This window comes from Mycena indigotica (assembly GCF_014461135.1).
Source record: "Mycena indigotica strain 171206Taipei chromosome Unknown Mind.scaff0007, whole genome shotgun sequence".
Classification (NCBI taxonomy): Eukaryota; Fungi; Basidiomycota; class Agaricomycetes; order Agaricales; family Mycenaceae; genus Mycena; species Mycena indigotica.
Window position 1 is genome coordinate 2,581,036 of NW_023503006.1, and position 21,759 is coordinate 2,602,794.

Genomic DNA, 21,759 nt, shown 5'->3' on the forward strand with positions numbered 1-21,759 from the left:
GTTGTTCAGCTTCTCTTCATGATGAAAGAATAAGATTATCATTACCCGTCGTTCAACCCGTCTCTAAAAAGTTCTCGCTCTCATATACGGCGAGGTAGGTGTTGATGTGGATAAGCGCAAGTCGACTGATGTTTTCAGCAAGGGTATTGATCTCGTCCTGCAGCACTTCCATGCCCGCCATCATCGGTGTCTCACCACCCACGCTATCGCGACCGGGAAATGTGCGTGAGACAACGGCATGGAAGACGGCGTCCCTTAACCGGTTACGAAGCATGCCCTCCAGAATAGCGCCATGTTGAATGTTCTCATCTGCCCACCGTTGGGCCAGACTTAACACACTCTCATCGACGCTAGTGGCTGTCCCACGGGCTCGCATCGCAATTTGTAGAACGACACTTTGCTTCAGCGAGCGCCACTTGTCCAACTCTTCCTTGTCGACAGTGTAAGACTTTCCACACAAAAGGGCATAGCCTAATCGTGCAGAGCCAATGTCCCGGATCTCGCCTTTTATTTTGCAAAGTTCCGACTCGTCCACGTTTCCGTTCCTAGTGGAGAAACGTAGTTGGCGGAACAGCAACAAGAACATGGACAGAGCTGTGAGATCGCCGGCATCAATATTGAGCAGTAATAACCGCGCAGTGTCAAGGTAGGTCGTTTCTGGGTGTCCGGGAAGTGAGGAGATGGTGGGTAACGATCCCTGCGAGACTGATATGGGCAGTGAAATGAGGTTGGCGGGAGATGGACTGGTGAAAACTAGGTCCGTGAGGCCCCTGAGTGTTGAGAGGTAGATTTGCTGGTTACGTTGTAATTTTTGGTAATGTAGTTGCCCTGGGGGGTATGGTATTGGTATTGGATCGCTACGGGCAAGTAGCGATGCATGCGCGGCAGCAAGCCATTCGCGCGTCTTTTGGAAGCCTTGCCCGTTTTTGCGGCTCTTGAAGGACCGTAGCTCAAACTGGCCCGAGGTGCGTATCAGGAAGGGTCGCAACGTTTGGAGCTGGTGGTTGGCAATGTCCTGTCCCACCGAGATTAATCTACGCTAGTAACAAACAAAGGGGAAAGCAGCCTTACCAGTTTCATGAGCTCGAGTATGTCCATGCACATCCTCACCGCCCGGACCGCGTCCGCCTTTGTGCCGTTACCTCCTGGAGCACACGTTTGGGCTAATTGAACCATAAGCTCGACTGCCTGATCTCGCATTGGAGCACAATGGCCTTGAAGAGTAAGACCAATTGCACGGAAAAGGCTGGAAGGGTCGAAAAGCTTATGTTTTAGCTCTTGCTCGATAAGGGCTGGATCGAAGACTGAGCGAATATACGCCGCTTGGGCAAGATGGTCGGCTTGTTGCGCGGCCGTGGGACTTGCTGGCGCGCCACCCAGCGTCGACAGTGGCTGAATCACAAGCAGCAACACCTCTAATAACTCTTCCAACAGCGCTCGAATTCGAGAAGGCATTCGGAGAGTTGCCACATGGAGGGTGGGGGAATAAGCAACGACAGGATTGACTGCTGGGGTTGAGACATGGGCGCAAGCACACACAGTCGGATGGGGTTTTCCACGAATATCGAACGAGACACAAGTGCAGCCTGTCTCGAGCTCGGTTGTGATTGCTTGCCAGTACTTTTCCGCGCGTTCCGTCTTGCGTCTCGTTGAAGTTGGGCGAAACTGGAGGTTTCCGTCAAACAGCAAGTCGTGTCCTGCAAGCTGGTCAGAAAAAACTGGTGTTGTTTACAGAACGCGTTGTTACGCACGAAGTTGTGGATTTCGCATTATTGCATCGAGGTCGAGCTCTTTGAGAGTTGTCCTTGATATGGGGGGTATATGGGAGGCGATATGGGAGGAAGTGGCGTCGATGGGTATTGTTGGAGGTTTTCTGAGCTGGAGTAACGAGCCAGTTGCTGGGCCTGGGTCGGCATTAGGGGCGACGATGCCAATATCTTCTACGTCGTTAGGATGACGGAGACAGGGTCGTTTTGTAGGTCTTCTTGGACGTTGTCGTTGTTGTGATGACCATATTGAAGGGGAAGAGTCGTCTTCGTCTTCAGCCTTTCGTTTTACGGGGAGGCAATAGTCCATGAGGCGAGGGTGAGACCCTCTTCTCGGCTATATAGTCGGCCAACATGATACTTATAGGCAACATGCCTCTCAGGGCAAGATCAGCCTACTGTGTCACATCGCTAGTCACACAATACGTATTTGCATTGTCCGCGGTGTGTGTCACTGTGTGTAGAATCTATTCAACTATGTCCGCCGACCATCAAGCGTCAATAAGCAGCTTCTCCTCCTCACCAGTCTTCTTGCTCGCCTTTCGCGCATAAAACTCTGCAATGATCGATGGGTTGATGCGGTTAAGCTGCTCTTTCGGAAAGATGCGAAGCAAAGACCAAGCCAAGTCGAGCGATTCAAAGATTGTCCGGGATTCGTACGCCCCTGGGCGTTTCAGTTCAGAAATTGCCTGATTCGGAAGGGGGGAAAAAACCGCTCTTACCTTGTCCGACAAACTGCCGCTCAAATTTGTCCAAGAACTCGAGTGCCAATTTATCCTCAGATGACAGTGCTTCTTCACCCACTACCGCTTTCATAGCAGCAGCATCCCGACCGATTGCATATTTGGCGTACTAGTGGTGGCGCTAAGAATTCGCCTTGAACCAACACAAAAACACGACTCACAAGCTGATTAGAAACATCACCGTGATCTTTTCGGGTTAGTTTTTCCCCAATTGCGCTCTTCATGAGACGAGAAAGAGACGGCAGGACATTAATTGGTGGGTATATTTGCCTGTTGTGCAGCTGACGATCGACGAAGATCTGACCTTCCGTGATGTAACCAGTCAAATCCGGAATCGGGTGAGTGATGTCTATAAAGCGTCTTAGTCCAAAAGTCTTGCCGCGAACCAAGGACTGTACCATCATTTGGCATTGTCAAAATAGGAATCTGCGTAATCGACCCATTTCGGCCTTCAACACGCCCTGCTCGCTCATAAATGGTCGACAAATCGGTGTACATGTAACCAGGGTAGCCACGTCGACCAGGGACTTCCTCTCGGGCAGCAGAAACTTCTCGTAGGGCGTCTGCATAGGAAGACATATCGGTCAGGATAACGAGCACGTGCTTCTCCAGTTGGTACGCATAGTACTCAGCAGTCGTCAGAGCAAGTCGCGGCGTAATAATTCGTTCGATCGTAGGGTCGTTTGCCAAATTCAAGAAGAGCGTAACGCGGTCGAGACTGCCGTTTGACTCAAAATCTTCTTTGAAGAACCGCGCCGTCTCCATGTTTACACCCATTGCCGCAAACACGACCGAGAAGTTATCCTCGTGGCCGTCAAGCGCATCTTTGGTCGGACCCTTGACCAGTCCCGCTTGTCGTACAATCTGAGCCGCGATCTAGACCCATTAGATTCAGAAATGAGGTCAACGAAAAGGACTTACTTCGTTATGCGGCAGACCAGCGGCTGAAAAAATAGGAATCTTCTGTCCTCGAGCAATCGAATTCATAGTGTCAATCGTCGAAATGCCAGTTTGGATCATTTCTTCAGGGTAGATGCGAGAATAGGGATTAATCGGGGAGCCTGAGGTAGCATATTGAGTAAGACCCAGGAAAAGACAACTTGAAAGCGGCGCACCATTGATGTCAAGATAGTCTTCCGCAAACACCTTGGGACCCTGGTCGATGGGGTTTCCCGATCCGTTGAATATACGGCCCAGCATGTCCTCCGCTACAGGAAGCTTCATGCTGCTTCCCGTAAACTCAACGTGGGTCGCCTTGACATCCACGCCATGTGTGCCTTCAAAGACTTGGACGATCGCCTTCTTCCCTTGGACCTCCAACACCTGTCCTCCACGCTTCGTTCCGTCTGGCAGCGTGAGCTGCACGATTTCATTATACGAGGGGAACTAGTTGACGTCAGTTCAAAGGTCTGTTCATGCCGCAGCAACCCTCACTTTAACATTATCGAGGACCACAAGCGGACTGGAAAGGAGTTGGCCTGGAAGTGGCGCCGGAATCCAGTAAATGGCTCACCCGTTGATAGCAGAGACCGTCCTGTAGTCTGCGTAGATGATTTTAAGAGACTCAAATAAGGATTTGTGTGAAACATACCGAGATGAGGCTGTACGCGGTATTCCTTGGTCACTGCAGCGGCGTTAATGGCGGCCAGCTCACGGTCGCTCATTCGAGGGTCAGTGGACATGCTGGCGTCGACGTCGAGCTGGAAATCAAGGAACGAGCGAGGGTATTATAGTTGCGTTCACGAAAACAGTGGTGATGGTACAATGCCAAATCGGTCACGATTATGTCATAAACGCCTCCTTCACCCGCACCCAGCCTCCTTCAGCGACACCAACATCCTCTGAACTCCTATGGATAATGAGAACGACAGCTTCAAAAGAAAGTGCAGAGTCACACCATTCTGTCTCCAGAATTATTTCCTCGACCTCATCCGTGTCGCGACCTAGATCAATGCTTTGCAAAACAAGGTAAAGATATTCACTTGTGGCATGTCGAATCTAACTCAAGTTGAGACGTTTTTTCATGGCACCAAAGAAGAAGAGCCTACATGGGGGAACTGATGCACCAGGAAGTGTTCTAGGCCTTGGACAGACTGCGAAAACAGCGGCGCAATACGCAGCATATTCGCGACACTAAGCCAGAGTGAGAATGTCAACATATCGGGCAGTCTCCGCACAAACATCTTCATAGATTCTTGGATTCGCTGCATGTTCTTCACCCGCGCCACATTTCTGGTTGCAATCGCCACCAATTCCTGCAAGCTACCCAACGCTGAATTGTCAGTAACGTGATCAGTGTTTGATCCACGAACCAAGATAATCCTGGAGGGTATTCAGATAACCTGCTCAACACATCGGCTTCGAGTAGGATGTTGAACGTCTGTAGAACCGGAATAACGACGCCATTGGCTTGTAAATTTTGTTTCGCATGGTTCAGAAGGTCCTTTGCCAATCCCAAGAGATGATATGCGTTGTCCGTGCCATCGTGGTCTCCGCCCGTGTTCAGTGGGAGTGCCTTGCTGTATTCTACAAGAGCCCGAGCCACGGGTCGTTGCTATTGTTTTAAAAATAAGAGCTGCATTAGAAGAAGAAAGAGAAAGACACCGCTTGGCCCCGGCCACGCACCGTGCTTTCCGTTCTGCTGGCTAAACTCAGAACCAGCCCCGCCAGAAGCGCGGGTCGATATCTCCGCACGTTGAGTACTCGAACAGCTCTCGGGAAAAGCCAAGCGCCATCTTTCCAACCTATCACTTCGGCCTCGCTACTTCCACGTGTATCAGATCATCCAAGTCACGGCGGGAAGCCGCCTCACCTGGCCAAAAACAGGTTTTTCAGGACAGAAAGCTCGCGAGGCGCCCACTCGTGACCATTTTGTACCGTTGGCGGTGCCAGAAAAAGAAGTGTGTGCAAACAATCTCCTGCGTCTTGCCTCACATTGTCTAGTCGCTCCACACCTTGCTTGAGAATTCCAGCGACAACAGCGTGATACTTGTCTGCTGGAAAGTACTCTGTGAAGGCTGACAGATGGTTGGCGTTCGGTATTAGAGTCTCGCAGAATGTTGTAAGCCCTCGGAGACAAGCGATTCGCACCCAAGAACCGACATCTCCGCGCTCGTCAATCGTATAGTCGTCCAATCCGTGGAGCATGGCATCCAACAATGCGTTGCATGTCGAAGCCGAGATATCTAATTTTGAATTCTATAGCACTTGTCGCAACAAACCACAACTCACGTCGTTCAAGTCGAGGAAGTAAATTGCTAACAATCTGCGGAATAGCGGTGTAGCAGTTCCGTCGGGCTTCAACTGTAAGTTTAGACGTGGTTGGCGACTGTTCTCTTCTTTAATTTGCCACGTAGGGAAAAAAAAATCAATGTCTCTTACCGCATCGACTCCGACACACTCTAACAAGCATTTCAATGCGTCGGGTAAACATTCTGGGAAAGCTTCGTAGTTCATTGCACCCAGAACCCGTCCCATACTCTGTTGAACAGCTGGCCCGGACTTGCGCATCTCCCGAATCAATGTTCTTGGACTATGAGACAAGGGAAAAAAGTCTCCACAAGGAACCAAACTTATCTAAGGAAAGGCTTCGCACAGTCAACGAGACTGCTGACGGCGCCCAAAGCTCCGGCTGCTGCTTCTTGCACAAATACGGTCCGATGCTTGAGACCACCTTCAAGCAATTTGCGCCACAGCACACCAGGAGGCTGTTCTGCCTCCGTAGAAGATATTGACCGTGCCATAACGGTACAAGCTGTTGCAGTGAGTAGCTCGTTTCGGGGGCCGAGTAAAGTCTTCTCCGGAACGAGTGAGAGGCATTGGAAAATCTACATTCAAGGTTCACTCGCACGTAAAGCCACGGGTTATAACAAACCTCACGTAACCTCATCTCCCGCTCATCGATAGCTTCCCGGTAAGCCGAAGCCATTTCTGACAGGATAAGCAAAGCGCCATGCAGGTCTGCTGTATCAGGTGAGTTGAGGAGTTTTGCCTAGATGTTCGTAAGTAGTGATCGCATAATACAGGCTTGACCAACAGCACGCGAAATAACTAGGGGGCCAAGATCATTGAGATGTGGCGTGCAAACTAAGCGAAGCGATGATGCGCCAAATTGGCGCATTGATGCGTCCCAATGCCGGGCAGTCACATTGAGTAAATGGTCGAACAGAAAGTCCCGATATTCAACGTGTCTGTGAAGTAGTTAGCATCATATCAAAAAGCAACAAGTAAACGCAAACTCCGATACTTGTGGTGCTGCAACGAGGAATGCATGACGCCGTATACTGACAGCATAAAAGTCTGTTTTTCGAAGAACGTCAATGCCATGCGGAAAGAGGCTCTGTGGTCATCAATTCATTGCACTCCTGGCGACATAGTAACCCACAGTTCGTCCTACGTATTCCTGAAAAGCAGCACTCGCCGCTCGTCGGATGTGGATTTCGCGATCATAGAGTGCAACAGTCACCAGTCGGCGAGCAAGGTCATTCGCATGGGGCCGCAATGCCTCGGGAGTTTGGGCACGTGCTAATGACCAGAGAACATAAGCTGCTGCGTCGCGAACATTGGAGCCAATAGAATGGGCGCCTTTTCGGAGGTCAAAGTATAGTGCCTACAAAATGATGAAATCAGCAAACATTGATATGCTGAGGGGTAAGACCTTGGATAGCCATTCCATAAGTTGCGCAAGGGCTTCTTGTGATACCAGTCCTCGTCGCGCCATTTCGGCACATCCTAGACATGCACCATGCCAGGTGCTCTCTGCGATAGCCGGGAGATCGTAAAGCGTTGCTGCTGCTACAGAGTGAATGTCAAAGAGCCCTAAAATAGTCTCCAGGACTTGTTCGGCAAATTCAACAGGCAGTCGTTCGGAGATACGCGCAATGGATTTTGCGGCGGACCAACGGACGATAGTGTCTCTGTCTTGTAGACTTTTAAACAATTGTTCCAAGACAGTCTCCACGGACTCGGGAACATCGATATCTTGGTCAGCAATTTGTGGCTCGAGACGACCATCGCTGACAAGATCACGGCCTGCTTGCCCTGATTATGTCATTTTCGTCTTCTGAATGATAAAAGCCAACCTTTGCGTTTCCCAGCGGGAGGTGGAAGAATACGAAGGGGTATTCGTGCAACGAGTTTGGTCTTATATTTGCGGACCAGAGTATTCGCATCAAGGACCTGGTTCAAGTCGATTTGTTCAGCCACTGCGAAAAATCGAGAGGCATATTCCTGCACAAGCTCCGCGGGGCCAGATTTTGCTACTTCACACAGGACCTGGAGCAGCCCAATGACAATGAAAGCATCTTGCGCGGTGGATATGCACTCTTCGGAGTAAGACAGGAAAGTGCTGAATCGCAGACGGGTGTCTTTTCTTGGCTATTTTAAGTTGGGAAATGCAAAAGCAAATGATGACCGCACCTCGTATAGAACCGCGAGAGCATCAACGCTGCACCATCTCTTTCCAAGCCAGCGCGGGACAACAACGGTCGCGTGATGCCCTCCAAAGCATTTGCTGTTTCTCCTTCCGTCGTTTCATCGAACTGCACCAAGTCGAAGGGGATGATGCAGATGAGTGAAAGCCAAAGCAAACCAGCATAGCGAAGAGCCCATTGATTGGGTTGTGTCGCAATGCCAGTCATGCAAGCGCGAGCCAAGGCAAGATCTTCAATCTCATGGGGGAAGAAACGGGCTGGCGCCGTTTTAACAGTGTGACTTTGGGAGGTTTAAGACCTACTGATCGTTTTGTAGCCCCTGCTCTTAACGTAGCCATAGAGAAGTGCCGCGACGCGTTCGACACGAGCTGGATTGGTAGGGTCGCTACCGGCATTGTTGTAGATGAGTTGAGAACGATACTTGATGGACCCGACAACGGGTACCACAAGCTGTTCAAGATATGGATCGAGGAGATGGGCCTGCTCCTGGTACTCATCGAGCTACGGGCCATGATAACAAAATGAGTGAACGAGAGAGAGACAAAAATGCACACAATGTTCGATAACTTGCGAAACAAAGCAGTCTCTTCCTTCTCTTCCACCTGCGACGGCGTTTGGGTTAGATCCAATAAGAGTAGTCTTGTTTGCGCGTCGACAAACTCGGTATGCCGTTCGAAAGTAGCAAAAACGCGCCCTTCATCGACGTCGTCCATCGCAAGTCACATATCCCCGAAAAGGAACCACAAGTTTCCTTCTACAACCACCATGGATCACCCTCGCGGCATCAAGCGCAAACGACCTGAGGTAATTCCGCTCTTCTGAAAATGGTCTTGGATGAGATGTTCGAAGGTCAGCCCCGAAACCAAATTTGGCACGAAACTGGCAAGTTTTTCCAACCCTCTTTGGACCGCCCAGCTAACTTGTGCATAGTTTCACACAATCAAAGAGGTCCAACAAACGGCCAAGAAAGCACGAAGCTTTGAAACCCAGCGCGTCGTCAAGAAGATCAACCGTCTCAAGTTGGTATTCAGGGTCAGCAGCTCTAGCCAAACTTATCACTTGCAGGAATGCGGCAGACGACGATGCGCGTAGTAACCTATCGGCCGAGTTAACAGAGCTCAAAGCTGTGGACACACCAGCATTCGCTTCTGCCACCCTCCGAGCTCGACTACTCAAGGACTCCCACATTTGCTCCAATGACGCCGTCCGCATAGCAATAGAGTCTCAATTGCCTATTTGTAGGTCCCTTGCTACTCCCTCTGCTATCCAACTGACACCCAGTAGCCTCAGCTATATCCAGATCTTTAGAAGCAGAGAGGGTTCGAAATCGAATTGCAAGCAATCGAACCTTTGCCAAAGTGCTGGGTGATGCTGTCTCAAGTTTGCGTGCTATATTGGTGCCTCCAACGGAAACGGAGTCACAGGACCTGAGCAAAGCGCCCAACAATGAAGATGAACAAGACGATGAACAAGAAGAGAGCACAGAACGAAGTGACGTTGAAGATGACACTGACCGTGGTACAGAATCGGCTATTGGAGAGGAAGAACAAGAGGAGCAGGCAGATGATGGTTGGGAATCGGGCAGCGTCCATTCTGACGGAGACTCTGACGAGGAGGACTTGGATAATGCTCCGCCGCCATCCAAAAAAGCAAAACCTGCTGTCTCAAGCAAGGCCAAAACGCCGTCAGCACCGACACAGTCACAATTTCTCCCTTCACTAGCTGTGGGCTACATCCCCGGCTCAGACTCCGATGGTGACGATATTGATGAAATTGATACTGGCCGCAAGAATCGACGCGGTCAACGAGCCAGGCGAGCGTGAGTAACCCATCTCTTTCTTACCCGACCTATTCTGAAGTGCTACAGAATCTGGGAGAAAAAATACGGGAGGGGAGCTAATCATAAGAAGAAGGAAGCGGCAGAGGCGCAGGCGAAAATGCAAAAGAAAGCAAATCGGATGATGAAGTCGTCGAGGGACAATGGCAGACTCAGCTCAAAACCATGGCAAAAGCAACAACCTCCTCACTACAATCATCCTCCTCATCATCCTCCGGCCACAGTAACAAAACCAGCACCACAAACACCAGCCGCGGGTTTACACCCTTCTTGGGCAGCGAAGCGGGCGTTGAAGGAAAAGGGGGCTACAGGGATCGTACCCAGTCAGGGCAAGAAGATTGTTTTCGACTAGTCAACCGATGCGATGACTTTCCGTCTGCTACTGAAATATCTCGTGAGATGGTGTGCTAATCCATGAACTGCGGGACACTTCCACGCGTTAATAGCACGCGGAAGCAGAGAAGAGAGCCTTCACCGAAACATGAGGTTACCTTCACTCTCCTCCTCGTTCCATGAGACTCTGGCTTCTAGCGCTGACCTGCTACTCAATCTTTACCCTTGCCCAGGCTCATGGGTGGGTTGGCAGCATAACGGTGGCCGGGAAACCCTATCCTGGAAACGGACTGGGCTCGTCTGGCACGCCGTCCTCCGTTATTAGACAAGTGAACACCAACTCTCCAGTTACCAACGTCATGGACGTCAACCTTGGCTGTGGACCTAATGCTCAACCTGCTCAATTAGTCGCAACCGCAAATCCAGGCGATGCAATCCAGGTCGACTGGGTGTCAACTGAAGGCCCGTGGTTCCACAATGTGAATTTCTATTGAAGCCGAAGCACGAGGAGCTAACAAGGGCCAAGGTTGGGCCTATGCTGACTTACCTGGCGAACTGTGGCAGCACATCTTGCACCCAGTTCGACTATACTCAAGCTAGATGGTTCAAAATCGAGCAATCGGGCCGTGATCCCGCAACGAATGCGTGGGTTCAGGCATCGCTGAGTATGCTTAAAGTTATCTTATATGCTTTGTCTTATGGCTACTCAGACAGCGGCGCTCCTGCCAACTTGAGCTTGCCGGGCAACATCGCTGCGGGAAATTACCTACTCCGACATGAAATCATTGCGCTACAGAATGGTGTCTCGCAAGGTGGCGCGGAGTTTTATGCAAGCTGCAGCCAGCTTTCCATAGGCGGGACAGGCTCTGGGGCACCAACCTCAAATGAACTGGTCAAGCTGCCGGGGGCGTATAGCGCGACAGATCCCGGAATACTTGTTGATGTAGGCCCAGCTTTTCCCAAGTCGGAATCTGACTTTTGATGATGATAGGTTTATTCGAACACCAACGCTCCCTATTCTTTCCCGGGCCCTCCGATTGCAGCGTTCGTTGGAAACGTAGCCTCACCGCCTCCCACAACGACTCAATCGCAGAACACAATTACCAAGTCACGTCCGACAACGACTAGAGAGGACTCCCCTTCACAAATAGCCAGTAGCTCAACCGTACCCACCGCCGTTTGCCGGCTCAAGCGACGGATAGCCCACCCTTCCAACTCTCCCGCCCGACGATGGCATCACACGTTCCGAAGTTGGGTCGTGTGATCCGAAGAATGATGCGGCTGATAAGATAAGATTCATATTTATTCGACCGTTTTCGTGCCTGAAAAGAGTGTGTATTGGGTAAATTAAATAGAGCAGCGACATGGGTAAATAAACAGTCTAATCTAATCGCAGATAGATTAGTTTTGCTGTGTCTTGGTGGCGGTCTGGGCCTGGTTCATAAACATGGAGAAGCCAGCACCGGGGTGGTTCAGGCTTTGCTCTTCGAGCTCGAGCTCGCGGCTCTCTTGAGTAAGGGAACACGGTGCGCAGAAGCAGGCAAGCAGGCAGTCGGTTGCACCGTCGCCCTGGATGGAGTAACGACCACGTGTTTGTGTCCTTCCGCCCATGCCAATCAGACCACCACAGCCGAAGCAAGCAGCAACACCGTCTAAAACAGACGACTGAGTCAACGAAAAACAGAGAGATTCAGGGAGACACACAGATGATCGAGTCGTTGCTGATAATACCTTCCATGGGGTCTTTGCTGACGCCGCCCTAGAGTTTGTGTGAGGATAATCAGCTTGAGAGAACAAGCAAACTAACATTCTCGAGCGCGGTGTATCGCGCACGGTTACGGCCGTAAGAGACACAAGGGAGGAACCAGGAGACGACGCCTGTTTATGGTAAGGTCAAGGATAGTTATTTCCAGTCAGGATTGACGGTCGTACAAGTAAGGGGGTCGGAGAGACAGTCGAAGACGCCGTGCGACCATTCACGCTGGCCATCGACCATAGGAAGGTTCAGCGCATTGCGGTTGCCGCCGGCTTGCATGGGCTGGACGGCATGGGGTTGTTGGTTGTAGGTTCTGGATTGGTTGTACTGCGGTAACAATGAGCTGCAAGGTAAGTGGAAAAGATATTGATGACGAACAGCCATTTGATTCGAAGAGGTAAGAGAGCGACGGTGTAAGTGATGAGAGGCGCGCTGCGAAAAGGAAGAGGAGCTGAAGAAAAAGCACATGAATTGGCAGACTCTTTATACTTTGTGTTTGTGGCTTGACAGTGGGCACAATAGATAATAGGGCAGTGTTTGAGGTACAGTAGCCGATAGGGTGCCGACGTTGGCCGTGTAAATCATCTGAGTAGCGCCCGCCGTCGCCGTCGTTCAAAGGTTCTGCAACTGAGTCATAAACTGCCAGGCAAAGCATGAATGCGGCGTGAAGTATCTGCCCAATTTCGCGTTTGGGGCGAGTCTTGACTGAGCCCGAGGCAGATCGAGTGCTTGCGAGTCCTCCTGATTGGATCTTGGAGGATGTCAAAGTCAGCGCCTACAAGCTTTTTGAAGTCGGGCGTTTAGGAGCGGGGGTTTAATCGATGTCGCGACGTCAATAGGGCTGTGAGGGTCGATGAGTATCATGGTCAGGTTCAAGAGATTGGCGATTACCTAATCCGCTACCCATTGAACAAGTAATAATCGTCTCGCTGGGATTTGCGACTGTAGATCTGCTTGTGAAGGTACAGGCAGTCAACCTGCGCCATCAATTTGTTCAAGTCTGTTCAAGTTGACGCGGCTGAGTCATCTTCGTACTTCGAAAACACGGTCACTCTTCCGAGACGCTGATCGTTGGATGATGATGAGGAGTGCAAACCACTAGGGTTCCCAGTGCGTCCTTTCCTTTCTGCGATTGCATTGACTTGAATATCCTCATGATGAATAAGTAGGTCGTTGCTATCAAACTCGACCCTGCCACACAACGAATGCATCGAACGCGCCTTGACGATCCACTCCTCATTATGCGACTCTTGTGCCAAATTTGGGACGGCTTGAATGGGATTCAACGATGATTCTTCCCGAAAACTCTCGTTTGATTCACATTCCCCTTGAATTGTTCTTCGACAAATGTTCATATTGAAGCTCAATTGGTTTCGAATGGCCTTTGCTATTCTCGCTGTAACACATTAAACGAGCTTTTAACAAATGGGCAGTCCAAATCAAAGAACTTGAACCACTTGTTTGCCTGGAGACTCAACAGTCTCCACACGGAATCTATCTTGACCATAATAATACATTTACACGTTACACTATTTGTCTTGCTAGAAATATGATCCAGCCCCAGCATATGTACCTTGTTGTGGCTGGTCGTCTTGTAGGCCGAGTTCTTCAGCCTGCCTCCGGACATCCTCCAGCGATCCTGGCCCAAACGCAGGCTGAGGAGGCACAAAAGTCTTTGCTCCTTGCACTAGTCTTCCTGCCGGAATGCGCGACTGTAGATCTGCTTGTGAAGGTACAGGCTGAAAATGTAGCTAGAAATATCAGCATGCGTTATCAGGTTGGATCGACTACGGCTCACTGAGTCGTTGATCTTCTTATAGTGCTTCAAAAACACGGTCACACTCTCCAGCTCCTCCGAAACGCGATCCTTCTTCCGTCCTTTGAGTTCCTCCAGCTCCTTCTTTGTCCACACCAGAAAAGCAACAGCGTCCCCACCCCGATCTGTGCCTCCATTTTCACCCGCATCTACCCCAAGCCATTTATGGGCCAGTGCTTCATGAATGGCCGTCTCGTCGTTCAAATATCGTCGGAGATCCGTGGAGACTTCACCGTCTTTGCTGATGTTAATGTTGATACCTTTGCCATTGCTGCTCGTACTCCCCGAAGTCTTGGCCAGAGTCCGTGCAGAAGAGTACAACGCAGCACATTCTAGATGTAGTTTCGAGATTAACGCAGGTGAGGGATGCGACTTGGGGAGTGGCGGGCCAGGCGTAACATTGCTGTCATAAGCAGATTTGGAGAGCAATTTACGTATGGCGAGCGTCTGAGCATCAGCCAAGGCCAGCCTAGATTTCGAGTTAAAGTGAGCGAGTAGGGCGTGGTAGCAACTTCACTTTGCCAATGCATTATTCATGTTCTGCGTCAGATCAGGTGGCTTTGCGACCCCGGCGCTGCTTCCCGACCTATCCCACTGTCCAAGAACCGTCTCTCCGATATACGAGAAAATCCCACTGGCTCGATATAGCAAGTCTGCTGCAACGTTCAACTGGTTGTCTTTGGCCTTGCGATCGGCCTCGGAAATGTTTCGATTGCGTTCGTAGGCTCCGAGGAGCGCAACTTTGGCATGGGCAAGATTTGAGAGGGCGAAGGCGTAGGTGAGCAGTGTGTATGCCAACTCCGCGTAGAAAGACGGTAAAGCCAACCGAGGCGAGTGGTGGAGGAAGTTGGCAGAGAGCGTGGTTCTCCAGCTGAATACTGTATCGAGTTTGCTTCAGAGAGACAATGGAGGTCGAGAAACGCACTGGGCTCAGACTGAAGTAGCTCTATCTGGGCGTTGTCGACGCATGCAATCAAGCCACGCAGTTTGGGTAGGTATTCTTCTAAAACCTAGTAAACTCGTGAAGGTGCTCTATTTCAAGAGTTGTTGTTCGACGCACTTTAACTAGTTTTAGATGGTCCTTCTCTTCAATCTGCGTGCGTTTGCTCTCCTTCAGCACCGCTCGCAGGTTAGCGCGAGACTGGGTTGCGTCGGATATATGGGTAGTGAACAGTTTGTCCGGTGTTACGTCTCCGCAAATGTCAGAGAATGAGATGGCCCCGGTGGTGGGTAATTCGTAGAGGTAGACGCTCATCGACAAGTTCAAGTTGTGTGGGAAGAGATGATGTCACCACAGCAGATTAGATAAGTAACTCGAGCAAAGAACCATAGATTCTTTGAAACTAGAACTTGGGAATATCTAAGTTTGCAGCCCTGGCAATTCTCAGAATTTTCTGCGCTTGCAGAATCATCGGCATATCGATCATTTCCCCGTTCAATCCCGTAGCACCGCGATTCGCGGCATGTTCTTGTTCCATCTGGCTTACTATCTTCGCCGCTCGTTCGATTTCTGTGTCTATTCAGCCTATAGCAGGCGGACTCATAGACGATTTACCTGGAGCAGACGGTACAAATGTTGATTGGATAACATCGACCTGACTGGGATGGATAGCTTGCTGCTTTGCTTCAGTATTCTGTTCCAATCAAATGAACTCAACGCCGACCTTGCCAGTGAAGCCAAGCTGCCGGCCCTCTCGGCATTCGTCTTCGAGATACTCGTGATCTTTGTAATTGACACAAACCATGTCGATAGCGTTCAATCCAAATGCTTTAGCAGCGATGACAATTGAAGAGCGGGTGTACCTGCTAGCGTAAGTTACCGCTAAGGTCTCTGGTTATGAAGACTGACAGAAGCTCGCGTCGAGAGGGTGATCTCAGTATAGAGGTGTCTGCACAGTCTTCGGAGCAGCTCAGCATGGGATCATAGCATCACGAGGAAAATTACAGTCTTCGGCGGCAAACTAAACTATTGTCAGAAGATCAGTATATGCAAGAGGACTCCCATACTAATAGTGCAGTCAGAGTTCCCCCGAGTGGGTCCTTTGCCTTCCAACCAGCAATCGTGCCAAGATTTACTGACGCTCGGGCACTCTCAATGCTAGCAATAAGCTCCAGCGAGTTGGATACGACTCTGTTTGCTGCTTGCAATGCTTGTGAGACAACATCCAGGTCTTCCGCGGCATGAACTTTAGGAAGAACTAGACTACCAACGCGTTTCGAAGCAGCCTAAATGTGGTCAAACCATAAAAAATTGAGCGCAAAATGAAGAGTCACGATTGCAGCTATGTCGTCCAAGAAAAAAGGTGTAGTGATATCGTTGACGCGGACAGCGACGCGCTCTCGAGAAGGTAAATCCGGTTTCTACACGACTATAGCTTGAATCGACCGCTATGCATGCGTCTTACAGTCAGAAAGGAAGATAGACGGTTGCGTGCGGCCAGTTTATCTGCGGCGGCTGGGGGCACACTATCTTCCAGGTCGTAGACTATCACATCCGAACTGGTTGTGAGTGATTTTTCCAGCATCCGGTCAGAGGAAGTTGGCACATAGAGATGCGAGCGCCGGAGTGATATGGCTTCTGCATTCGAGGGAGTCGTCAGAAATCGTAGACCATTTACCGGTATAAAAGGCCGGAGGAGATTGAGTTGCATCATGATTACTAATGTGACGTCACGCGTCCTGGACGAAGACATACAAAATCCCGCGTTGACTCAAATGTCACAAACAGGGGATCCTTTCTTCCCTTTCCCAACATCGTCCTGGGATTTCCTATTTGCTTCATACTTTGCGAGGGAATCCATTAGTTGCTTCTATGGCTGAACTATTGCCTTCATCTCTCTCTGTGGAGAACGTTCCTGTGACCGACCCTTCAGACCTGGCCACTCTCTGCAAAGCTGTGCGAACTCAAGTCAGTGTTGGAGTCGACCCAAATCGTCATAGGGAGTTGTCATTTTCCATCCCAGCAAACGTCGACCGAGAGCTTCTCATCGAAAGGCTTTTAGCATACCAGGAAAGCCAAAAGGGGTTCACTCTCAAGTTTGTGGACGCATTGGTGTTTCACTTTTCGACGCATGACATTCCTTTTCTTCAGGATAACTATCGACAAGGCCAAACTGCGTATACGCCAATTCACGACTCCGATTTCCCGTGCATGTGCCGCCAACTTCGCGGACATGGTTCAGCAGCAGGCTACCTTGCTTGCCTGGAAAACCGGTGCTATGTCAGAGCTGGATCTAACTCGGCGCACCTGTATGCCCTTTCCCTTCGAAAGAACCAAGTTTAATGCTTTTAAGTGCATGGTTCAGGAGGCATGCACAAGGAGGGTGATAACAGCATCCAGCCTGAAACGCGTAAATTGTCTGACTTGCCGTCATTGGTCGTAGAGGTTGGGTATTCTGAGAGCCTCTCGGAGCTCTATCGTGACGTGGATGAGTGGATGCTGATGAGTGCGGGACAATGCTACTCAGTTTGTTATGCCTTTTCAATGCACGGCTGGCCTAAAAAATCTTTCAGGTCAAACTTATTGTCGCGATCAAGATATCCTCAGACTCTCTCAGTCCGAATCAGAGAGTATTAGTCGAATTTTTTGAGCGTGCCTCGCAGGTTAACAGTGCCCTCCCCTATCATGCATCCAGGGTTCCGAATTTGGGACCACTTGAGTGGAGCTTGGACTCGATAACGCCTGAAAACATAACCGGGCTTGACATTCCGTTGAAGTATATCTACGACAAAATTCCTCCCGTTTTTGTGGGTCCAGACCTCCATATCGACGCCGTTTGGATGCGGCCATGGGTCACCTCTATGTTGTCTAGCAGATGATAATGGTCGAGAGTAGAAAGGATATGTAGCTGTTTTTGAACGTGACTGATATTCGCATGGGGTTGTTACGTTACGCGTTTGTGTACACCATGCGATCGTTTCCTCCTGAACTTGTGAGCCTGGTGTTCTACCATTTCATTGCCCTTGAACCGCCTCAAATTGGGTCAAGCAGCAGGCTTAGAACAGGGCCACTCATTCTTGCAAGCGTATGCTCCAGCTGGCGGGCAGTGGCCCTCAGCTTACCAGAGCTCTGGAGGGTTATTCGCATTTATCCTCCCATTGCCAATGTTGCTGCATATAACCAGAGGACCCTTGACCTTCTTCCATTGTGGCTTTCACACTCAGGAAGCACTCTCCTCGATATCTATATCAGCAACGCTTTCCAACCCAACCACATCTGCACGCTGATATCCATCATCACCTCGTTTGCGTAGAGAATATATGCACTCGAAATGACCCTGAAAGAGGGTGCGACTTTTCTTGGGGAATTCCGGTGTGACAAACTAGAGAGTCTTGCCCTCAACTTCGTGGGCAATATGTTACTGCAACCTGGCGTTTTCCCTTCCGCAAGGCGCCTGCGTCAATTGCTACTCTCCGATGGACGCCTAGGATCTCTAGGAGATATACCGCTTGACAAAATCACGCATCTTGACTTCCGGGAATTCTCTAGCTCAGCTTCGTGTCTTGACATTCTTTGCAGCACACCCAAACTGGAGCATTTAACAGTGGAGCAGTCATGGGATGGTGCTCGTTACCTACTGTCAGAGGAACCTCCCTTTCGGCCCGGAGACGCGCCTGATTCCGGTCCGGCCCTCCATCTCGCCCGCACAATCACCGATCCGTCAACGCCCTCCCGACGGTCGCCCTGGGACCTCGCCTGCGACGCCGCCCAGGCCTTCTGTGCCCGACAGTGGCAGCTACGGACAAGCAGTATATAGTCGGCTACCTAGCAGGCGGACCCTCAGAGTTTCTTCTCTTTGGATCCTCCCCTGCTAGGTCAGCTTCATTTGTATTCGCTTACCAATGTTCACGCTTTGGATCCTCCCCTGCTAGGACCTTGATCTCAGGCCTCCGGGGTTGCCCTTACAGCAGAAGAAACTCTCTACAGGATCAACCGGACAAGATTGCCAGGTTCGGCGCTGACTCAGGCTCGGAGTACGAGTCCGTTCCGCCCTCGTCACCGCCCCTGCCACTTGTCCCCTCCTCCTCTACTCCTGTGGTCCCCGCACCCGTCATGCCGTCCGGAGTCACTCCTACCGCAGACGCCCGGCTGGACTCACTTGAGGCGAAAATCGATAGCCTAACTGAGGCCCTTGCTTTACTCACCAACCAGGCTTCCGCTGCTGCTGCTGCCGCTAATAATGCTGGCGAACCCCAAACACCATCGCCGGAGACGTCGATTCCGACTCCGACTCCAGTCCAGGGCGACTCCGAAGCCCTTTTTGGCGACATCAACCTCGCCTCAAAATTGGTCTTGCGACCAAACCCCCCGTTCACCTTCAACGGCGACCGGAAACGCAGCCGCGTGTTCCTCTACGCTGTCCGCACCTACGCCCGCCTTGCCCCTGAGGCCTTCATGGTCAACGGAGAGGCGAGCGAGGAAAAAGGCCGTCCGCTATGCCATGTCGTTTATGGCAGAAGGACCCGCTCAGCAATGGGCGGAGCACCACGGAAGCAAAGCCCCGTTTCCGTTTCCGTCCTGGGGCTCGTTCATTTCTGAGTTTCGACTCCGGTTCGTCGAGGAGAACGAGCAAGATCACGCTCTCTCCAAGCTGGAGACTTCCGCCTATCACATGGGCACAAAGGATGTCTACCAGTACACTGACGACTTCGAGGACCTGATGGACCTTGCCGGATTCGAAGACGCGTTGGTCAAGGTGACCAAGTTCCGCCATGGACTTGATCCCTTGATCAACAATGGAATCATGTTCTCGAACGACCCCCCGGACCTCCGGGACTACCTTAGCTGGCACACCCGGGCCTTCCGTCAATACGAGGCCCTGGTCCGGGCCAAGCTGATCAAGTCAGCCGCCCCCAAGACGCCTGGCGGTTTGATTCAGACTCCGTTTCCAGTCAACCGCATCCCGGCTCCGGCCCCTTTCTGCCCGGTGGCTCCAGTCGTGCCACCCGCGGCCCGCGCCCCCGCTCCGGCGCCTCCAGCTCCCGTCCCTATGGCAGCTCATTCACTCAGGAATACTAATAAAAACGTGGCTACTGGTGAAGGGCTGTACTCATAAAACCTGGGGAAGGGCTCAAGGGTCACAAATGTCACACTTTTTAAAAAACCATTTTATTCATTTTCAGCTCATTCACTCAGGAATACTAATAAAAACGTGGCTACTGGTGAAGGGCTGTACTCATAAAACCTGGGGAAGGGCTCAAGGGTCACAAATGTCACACTTTTTAAAAAACCATTTTATTCATTTTTGGGTGTTAGATCATAGTATTGATGATGGGATTGATGGCATCAAGATAAAGTGATCAATGTGGAACGATTTTTGATGGACATCAGTATAATTGATGGCTATGTCAGGATATATCAATTTTAGCCTAATTAGGGTGTATACCTTTGCCCTAGATCACAGGCCTACCTAGATGTTTATCCGGGTCTTCGGCCTGAAAAAATGGTGATTTGCCTTTCCATATCTGGTAATATCTTAGTCATAGCTGTCAAACTCATTGAGATATTCACAATTGATTGAATGTCACATTTTTTGTCACAGTACTCCGGCCATGGCTGGCATGAGCTCCCCCAGGTTTTATGAGTACAGCCCTTCACCAGTAGCCTGTCAGGGGAACCCCCGCTTCGGCCTCCTTCGGACCCTCCGAACGCATCCGAGGCGCATCCGACCGGCACCCCCTCGGACGCTCCGACCCACCCCAACCATCGTCCACGGCCTCCTTCGCCCGCACAATCACTGATCCGTCAAGACCCTCCCAACGATCACCTTGGGACAGAGCCTGCAACGCCGCTCAGGCCTTCTGCGCTCTACGTCGGCAGTTACGGACGGCCAGTATATAGTTGGCACCCTAGCAGGCGGACCCTTAGAGTTTCTTCTCTTTGGATCCTCCCCTGCTAGGTCGGTCCCTCCGTGTATTTCCGTAGCTTTTATTCACGCTTTGGATCCTCCCCTGCTAGGCTTTCGTCGGAGTCTCCAGGGTTGCCCTTACAGCAGAAGAAACTCTCTACGGGATTAACCGGTCAAGATTGCCAGGTTTGGTGCTGATTCAGGCTCGGAGTACGAGTCCGTACCCCCCTCGTCACCGCCCCTGCCACTTGACCCCTCCTCCTCTGCTCTTGTCGTCTTTACGCCCGCTATGTCTACCGGAGCTGCTCCGGACGCTGACGCGCATGGACGCACTTGAGGCGAAACTAGACAACCTCACCAATATCCTCACCCACCTTGCTTCCCAGGCTTCCGCTGCCGCACCACCTCCGGCAGCTCCCGAACCGCCCTGGCATCTCCGAATGCCCCCGACGCGGATGCGTTATTTGGTGACATTACTGTCGCCTCAAAACTGGTCTTACGACCAAACCCCCCGTTTGCGTTTAACGGAGATCGCAAACGCGGCCGCGCCTTCCTATACGGTCAAAACCTACGCTCGGCTTGCCCAGGAGGCCTTCGTGGTCAACGGAGAGCCGAGCGAGAAAAAGGCCCGTCCGCTACGCCATGTCCTATATGGCGGAGGGACCTGCCCAGCAGTGGGCAGAGCGTCATGGAAGCAAGACCCCCTTCCCCTTCCCTCGGTGGAACCTATTCCTCTCCGAGTTTTGCCTTCGGTTCGTTGAGGAGAACGAGCAGGACCTTGCGCTTGCCAAGTTGGAGAGCGCGGGTTATCATATGGGAACGCGGGATGTCTACGGATACACCGACGACTTCGAGGACCTAATGGACCTCGCCGGATTCGAAGACGCGTTGGTTAAGGTGACCAAGTACCGCCATGGACTTGACCCCCTGATCAACAATGGCATCACGTCCTCGAACGACCCCCCAGACCTCCGTGACTATCTGGGCTGGCGCACTCGGGCCTTCCGCCAATACGAAGCCTTGGTGCGGGCGAAGCTTATCAAGGGAACCACCCCGCGGACGCCTTCGGGGGCTCCGCGTGGCGCATTCCCTATCGCCCATTCGGCAACTCCGTTCCCCATCCGCCCGGTGGCCGCACCTGCGCCACCCGCGGCCCGCGCCCCCGTCTCGGTACCTCCGGCTCCCGTCCCTATGGAGTTGGATCGTACTAGGGCTCGGGGCGCCCCCC

General features: G+C 51.4%; 8 protein-coding genes across 8 annotated transcripts; 3 read left to right on the forward strand and 5 right to left on the reverse strand.

The window, feature by feature from the left end:
• Nucleotides 1-52: 52 nt before the first annotated feature.
• On the reverse strand, nt 53-2,076 carry MIND_00859300 (Vacuolar ATP synthase subunit B; the record flags this gene model as incomplete). The annotated part of the gene is made up of 3 exons (XM_037365256.1): nt 53-1,015; nt 1,072-1,697; nt 1,752-2,076. 3 exons carry the CDS (start codon nt 2,074-2,076, stop codon nt 53-55), a joined length of 1,914 nt encoding a protein of 637 aa, XP_037218498.1.
• A 181-nt stretch (nt 2,077-2,257) lies between these two features.
• On the reverse strand, nt 2,258-8,654 carry MIND_00859400 (TFCD-C domain-containing protein; the record flags this gene model as incomplete). Its single annotated transcript, XM_037365257.1, has 27 exons — nt 2,258-2,430; nt 2,489-2,618; nt 2,671-2,858; nt 2,908-3,385; nt 3,431-3,570; nt 3,625-3,895; nt 3,944-3,971; nt 4,023-4,050; nt 4,101-4,209; nt 4,322-4,358; nt 4,407-4,507; nt 4,558-4,642; nt 4,691-4,771; nt 4,822-5,063; nt 5,135-5,270; nt 5,322-5,694; nt 5,741-5,812; nt 6,105-6,336; nt 6,384-6,500; nt 6,546-6,699; nt 6,748-6,848; nt 6,894-7,118; nt 7,167-7,549; nt 7,591-7,880; nt 7,928-8,198; nt 8,244-8,442; nt 8,496-8,654. The coding sequence occupies 27 exons, from the start codon at nt 8,652-8,654 to the stop codon at nt 2,258-2,260; spliced, it is 4,803 nt and encodes a 1,600-aa protein (XP_037218499.1).
• A 52-nt stretch (nt 8,655-8,706) lies between these two features.
• MIND_00859500 (uncharacterized protein) lies at nt 8,707-10,130 on the forward strand (the record flags this gene model as incomplete). Its single annotated transcript, XM_037365258.1, has 6 exons — nt 8,707-8,745; nt 8,791-8,823; nt 8,872-8,960; nt 9,007-9,179; nt 9,226-9,760; nt 9,809-10,130. 6 exons carry the CDS (start codon nt 8,707-8,709, stop codon nt 10,128-10,130), a joined length of 1,191 nt encoding a protein of 396 aa, XP_037218500.1.
• A 160-nt stretch (nt 10,131-10,290) lies between these two features.
• Nucleotides 10,291-11,375, forward strand: MIND_00859600 (uncharacterized protein; the record flags this gene model as incomplete). Its single annotated transcript, XM_037365259.1, has 4 exons — nt 10,291-10,590; nt 10,638-10,776; nt 10,822-11,054; nt 11,103-11,375. 4 exons carry the CDS (start codon nt 10,291-10,293, stop codon nt 11,373-11,375), a joined length of 945 nt encoding a protein of 314 aa, XP_037218501.1.
• A 137-nt stretch (nt 11,376-11,512) lies between these two features.
• Nucleotides 11,513-12,452, reverse strand: MIND_00859700 (uncharacterized protein; the record flags this gene model as incomplete). Its single annotated transcript, XM_037365260.1, has 6 exons — nt 11,513-11,763; nt 11,816-11,870; nt 11,919-11,989; nt 12,044-12,194; nt 12,246-12,299; nt 12,357-12,452. The coding sequence occupies 6 exons, from the start codon at nt 12,450-12,452 to the stop codon at nt 11,513-11,515; spliced, it is 678 nt and encodes a 225-aa protein (XP_037218502.1).
• Nucleotides 12,453-13,408: 956 nt separating this feature from the next.
• Nucleotides 13,409-14,938, reverse strand: MIND_00859800 (BRO1 domain-containing protein; the record flags this gene model as incomplete). Its single annotated transcript, XM_037365261.1, has 5 exons — nt 13,409-13,618; nt 13,666-14,152; nt 14,201-14,561; nt 14,609-14,693; nt 14,744-14,938. The coding sequence occupies 5 exons, from the start codon at nt 14,936-14,938 to the stop codon at nt 13,409-13,411; spliced, it is 1,338 nt and encodes a 445-aa protein (XP_037218503.1).
• Nucleotides 14,939-15,026: 88 nt separating this feature from the next.
• MIND_00859900 (HpcH-HpaI domain-containing protein) lies at nt 15,027-16,376 on the reverse strand (the record flags this gene model as incomplete). The annotated part of the gene is made up of 8 exons (XM_037365262.1): nt 15,027-15,193; nt 15,239-15,299; nt 15,348-15,486; nt 15,533-15,581; nt 15,629-15,644; nt 15,691-15,909; nt 15,958-16,044; nt 16,089-16,376. The coding sequence occupies 8 exons, from the start codon at nt 16,374-16,376 to the stop codon at nt 15,027-15,029; spliced, it is 1,026 nt and encodes a 341-aa protein (XP_037218504.1).
• Nucleotides 16,377-16,495: 119 nt separating this feature from the next.
• MIND_00860000 (uncharacterized protein) lies at nt 16,496-17,502 on the forward strand (the record flags this gene model as incomplete). Its single annotated transcript, XM_037365263.1, has 4 exons — nt 16,496-16,719; nt 16,775-16,932; nt 16,977-17,149; nt 17,197-17,502. The coding sequence occupies 4 exons, from the start codon at nt 16,496-16,498 to the stop codon at nt 17,500-17,502; spliced, it is 861 nt and encodes a 286-aa protein (XP_037218505.1).
• Nucleotides 17,503-21,759: the final 4,257 nt, after the last annotated feature.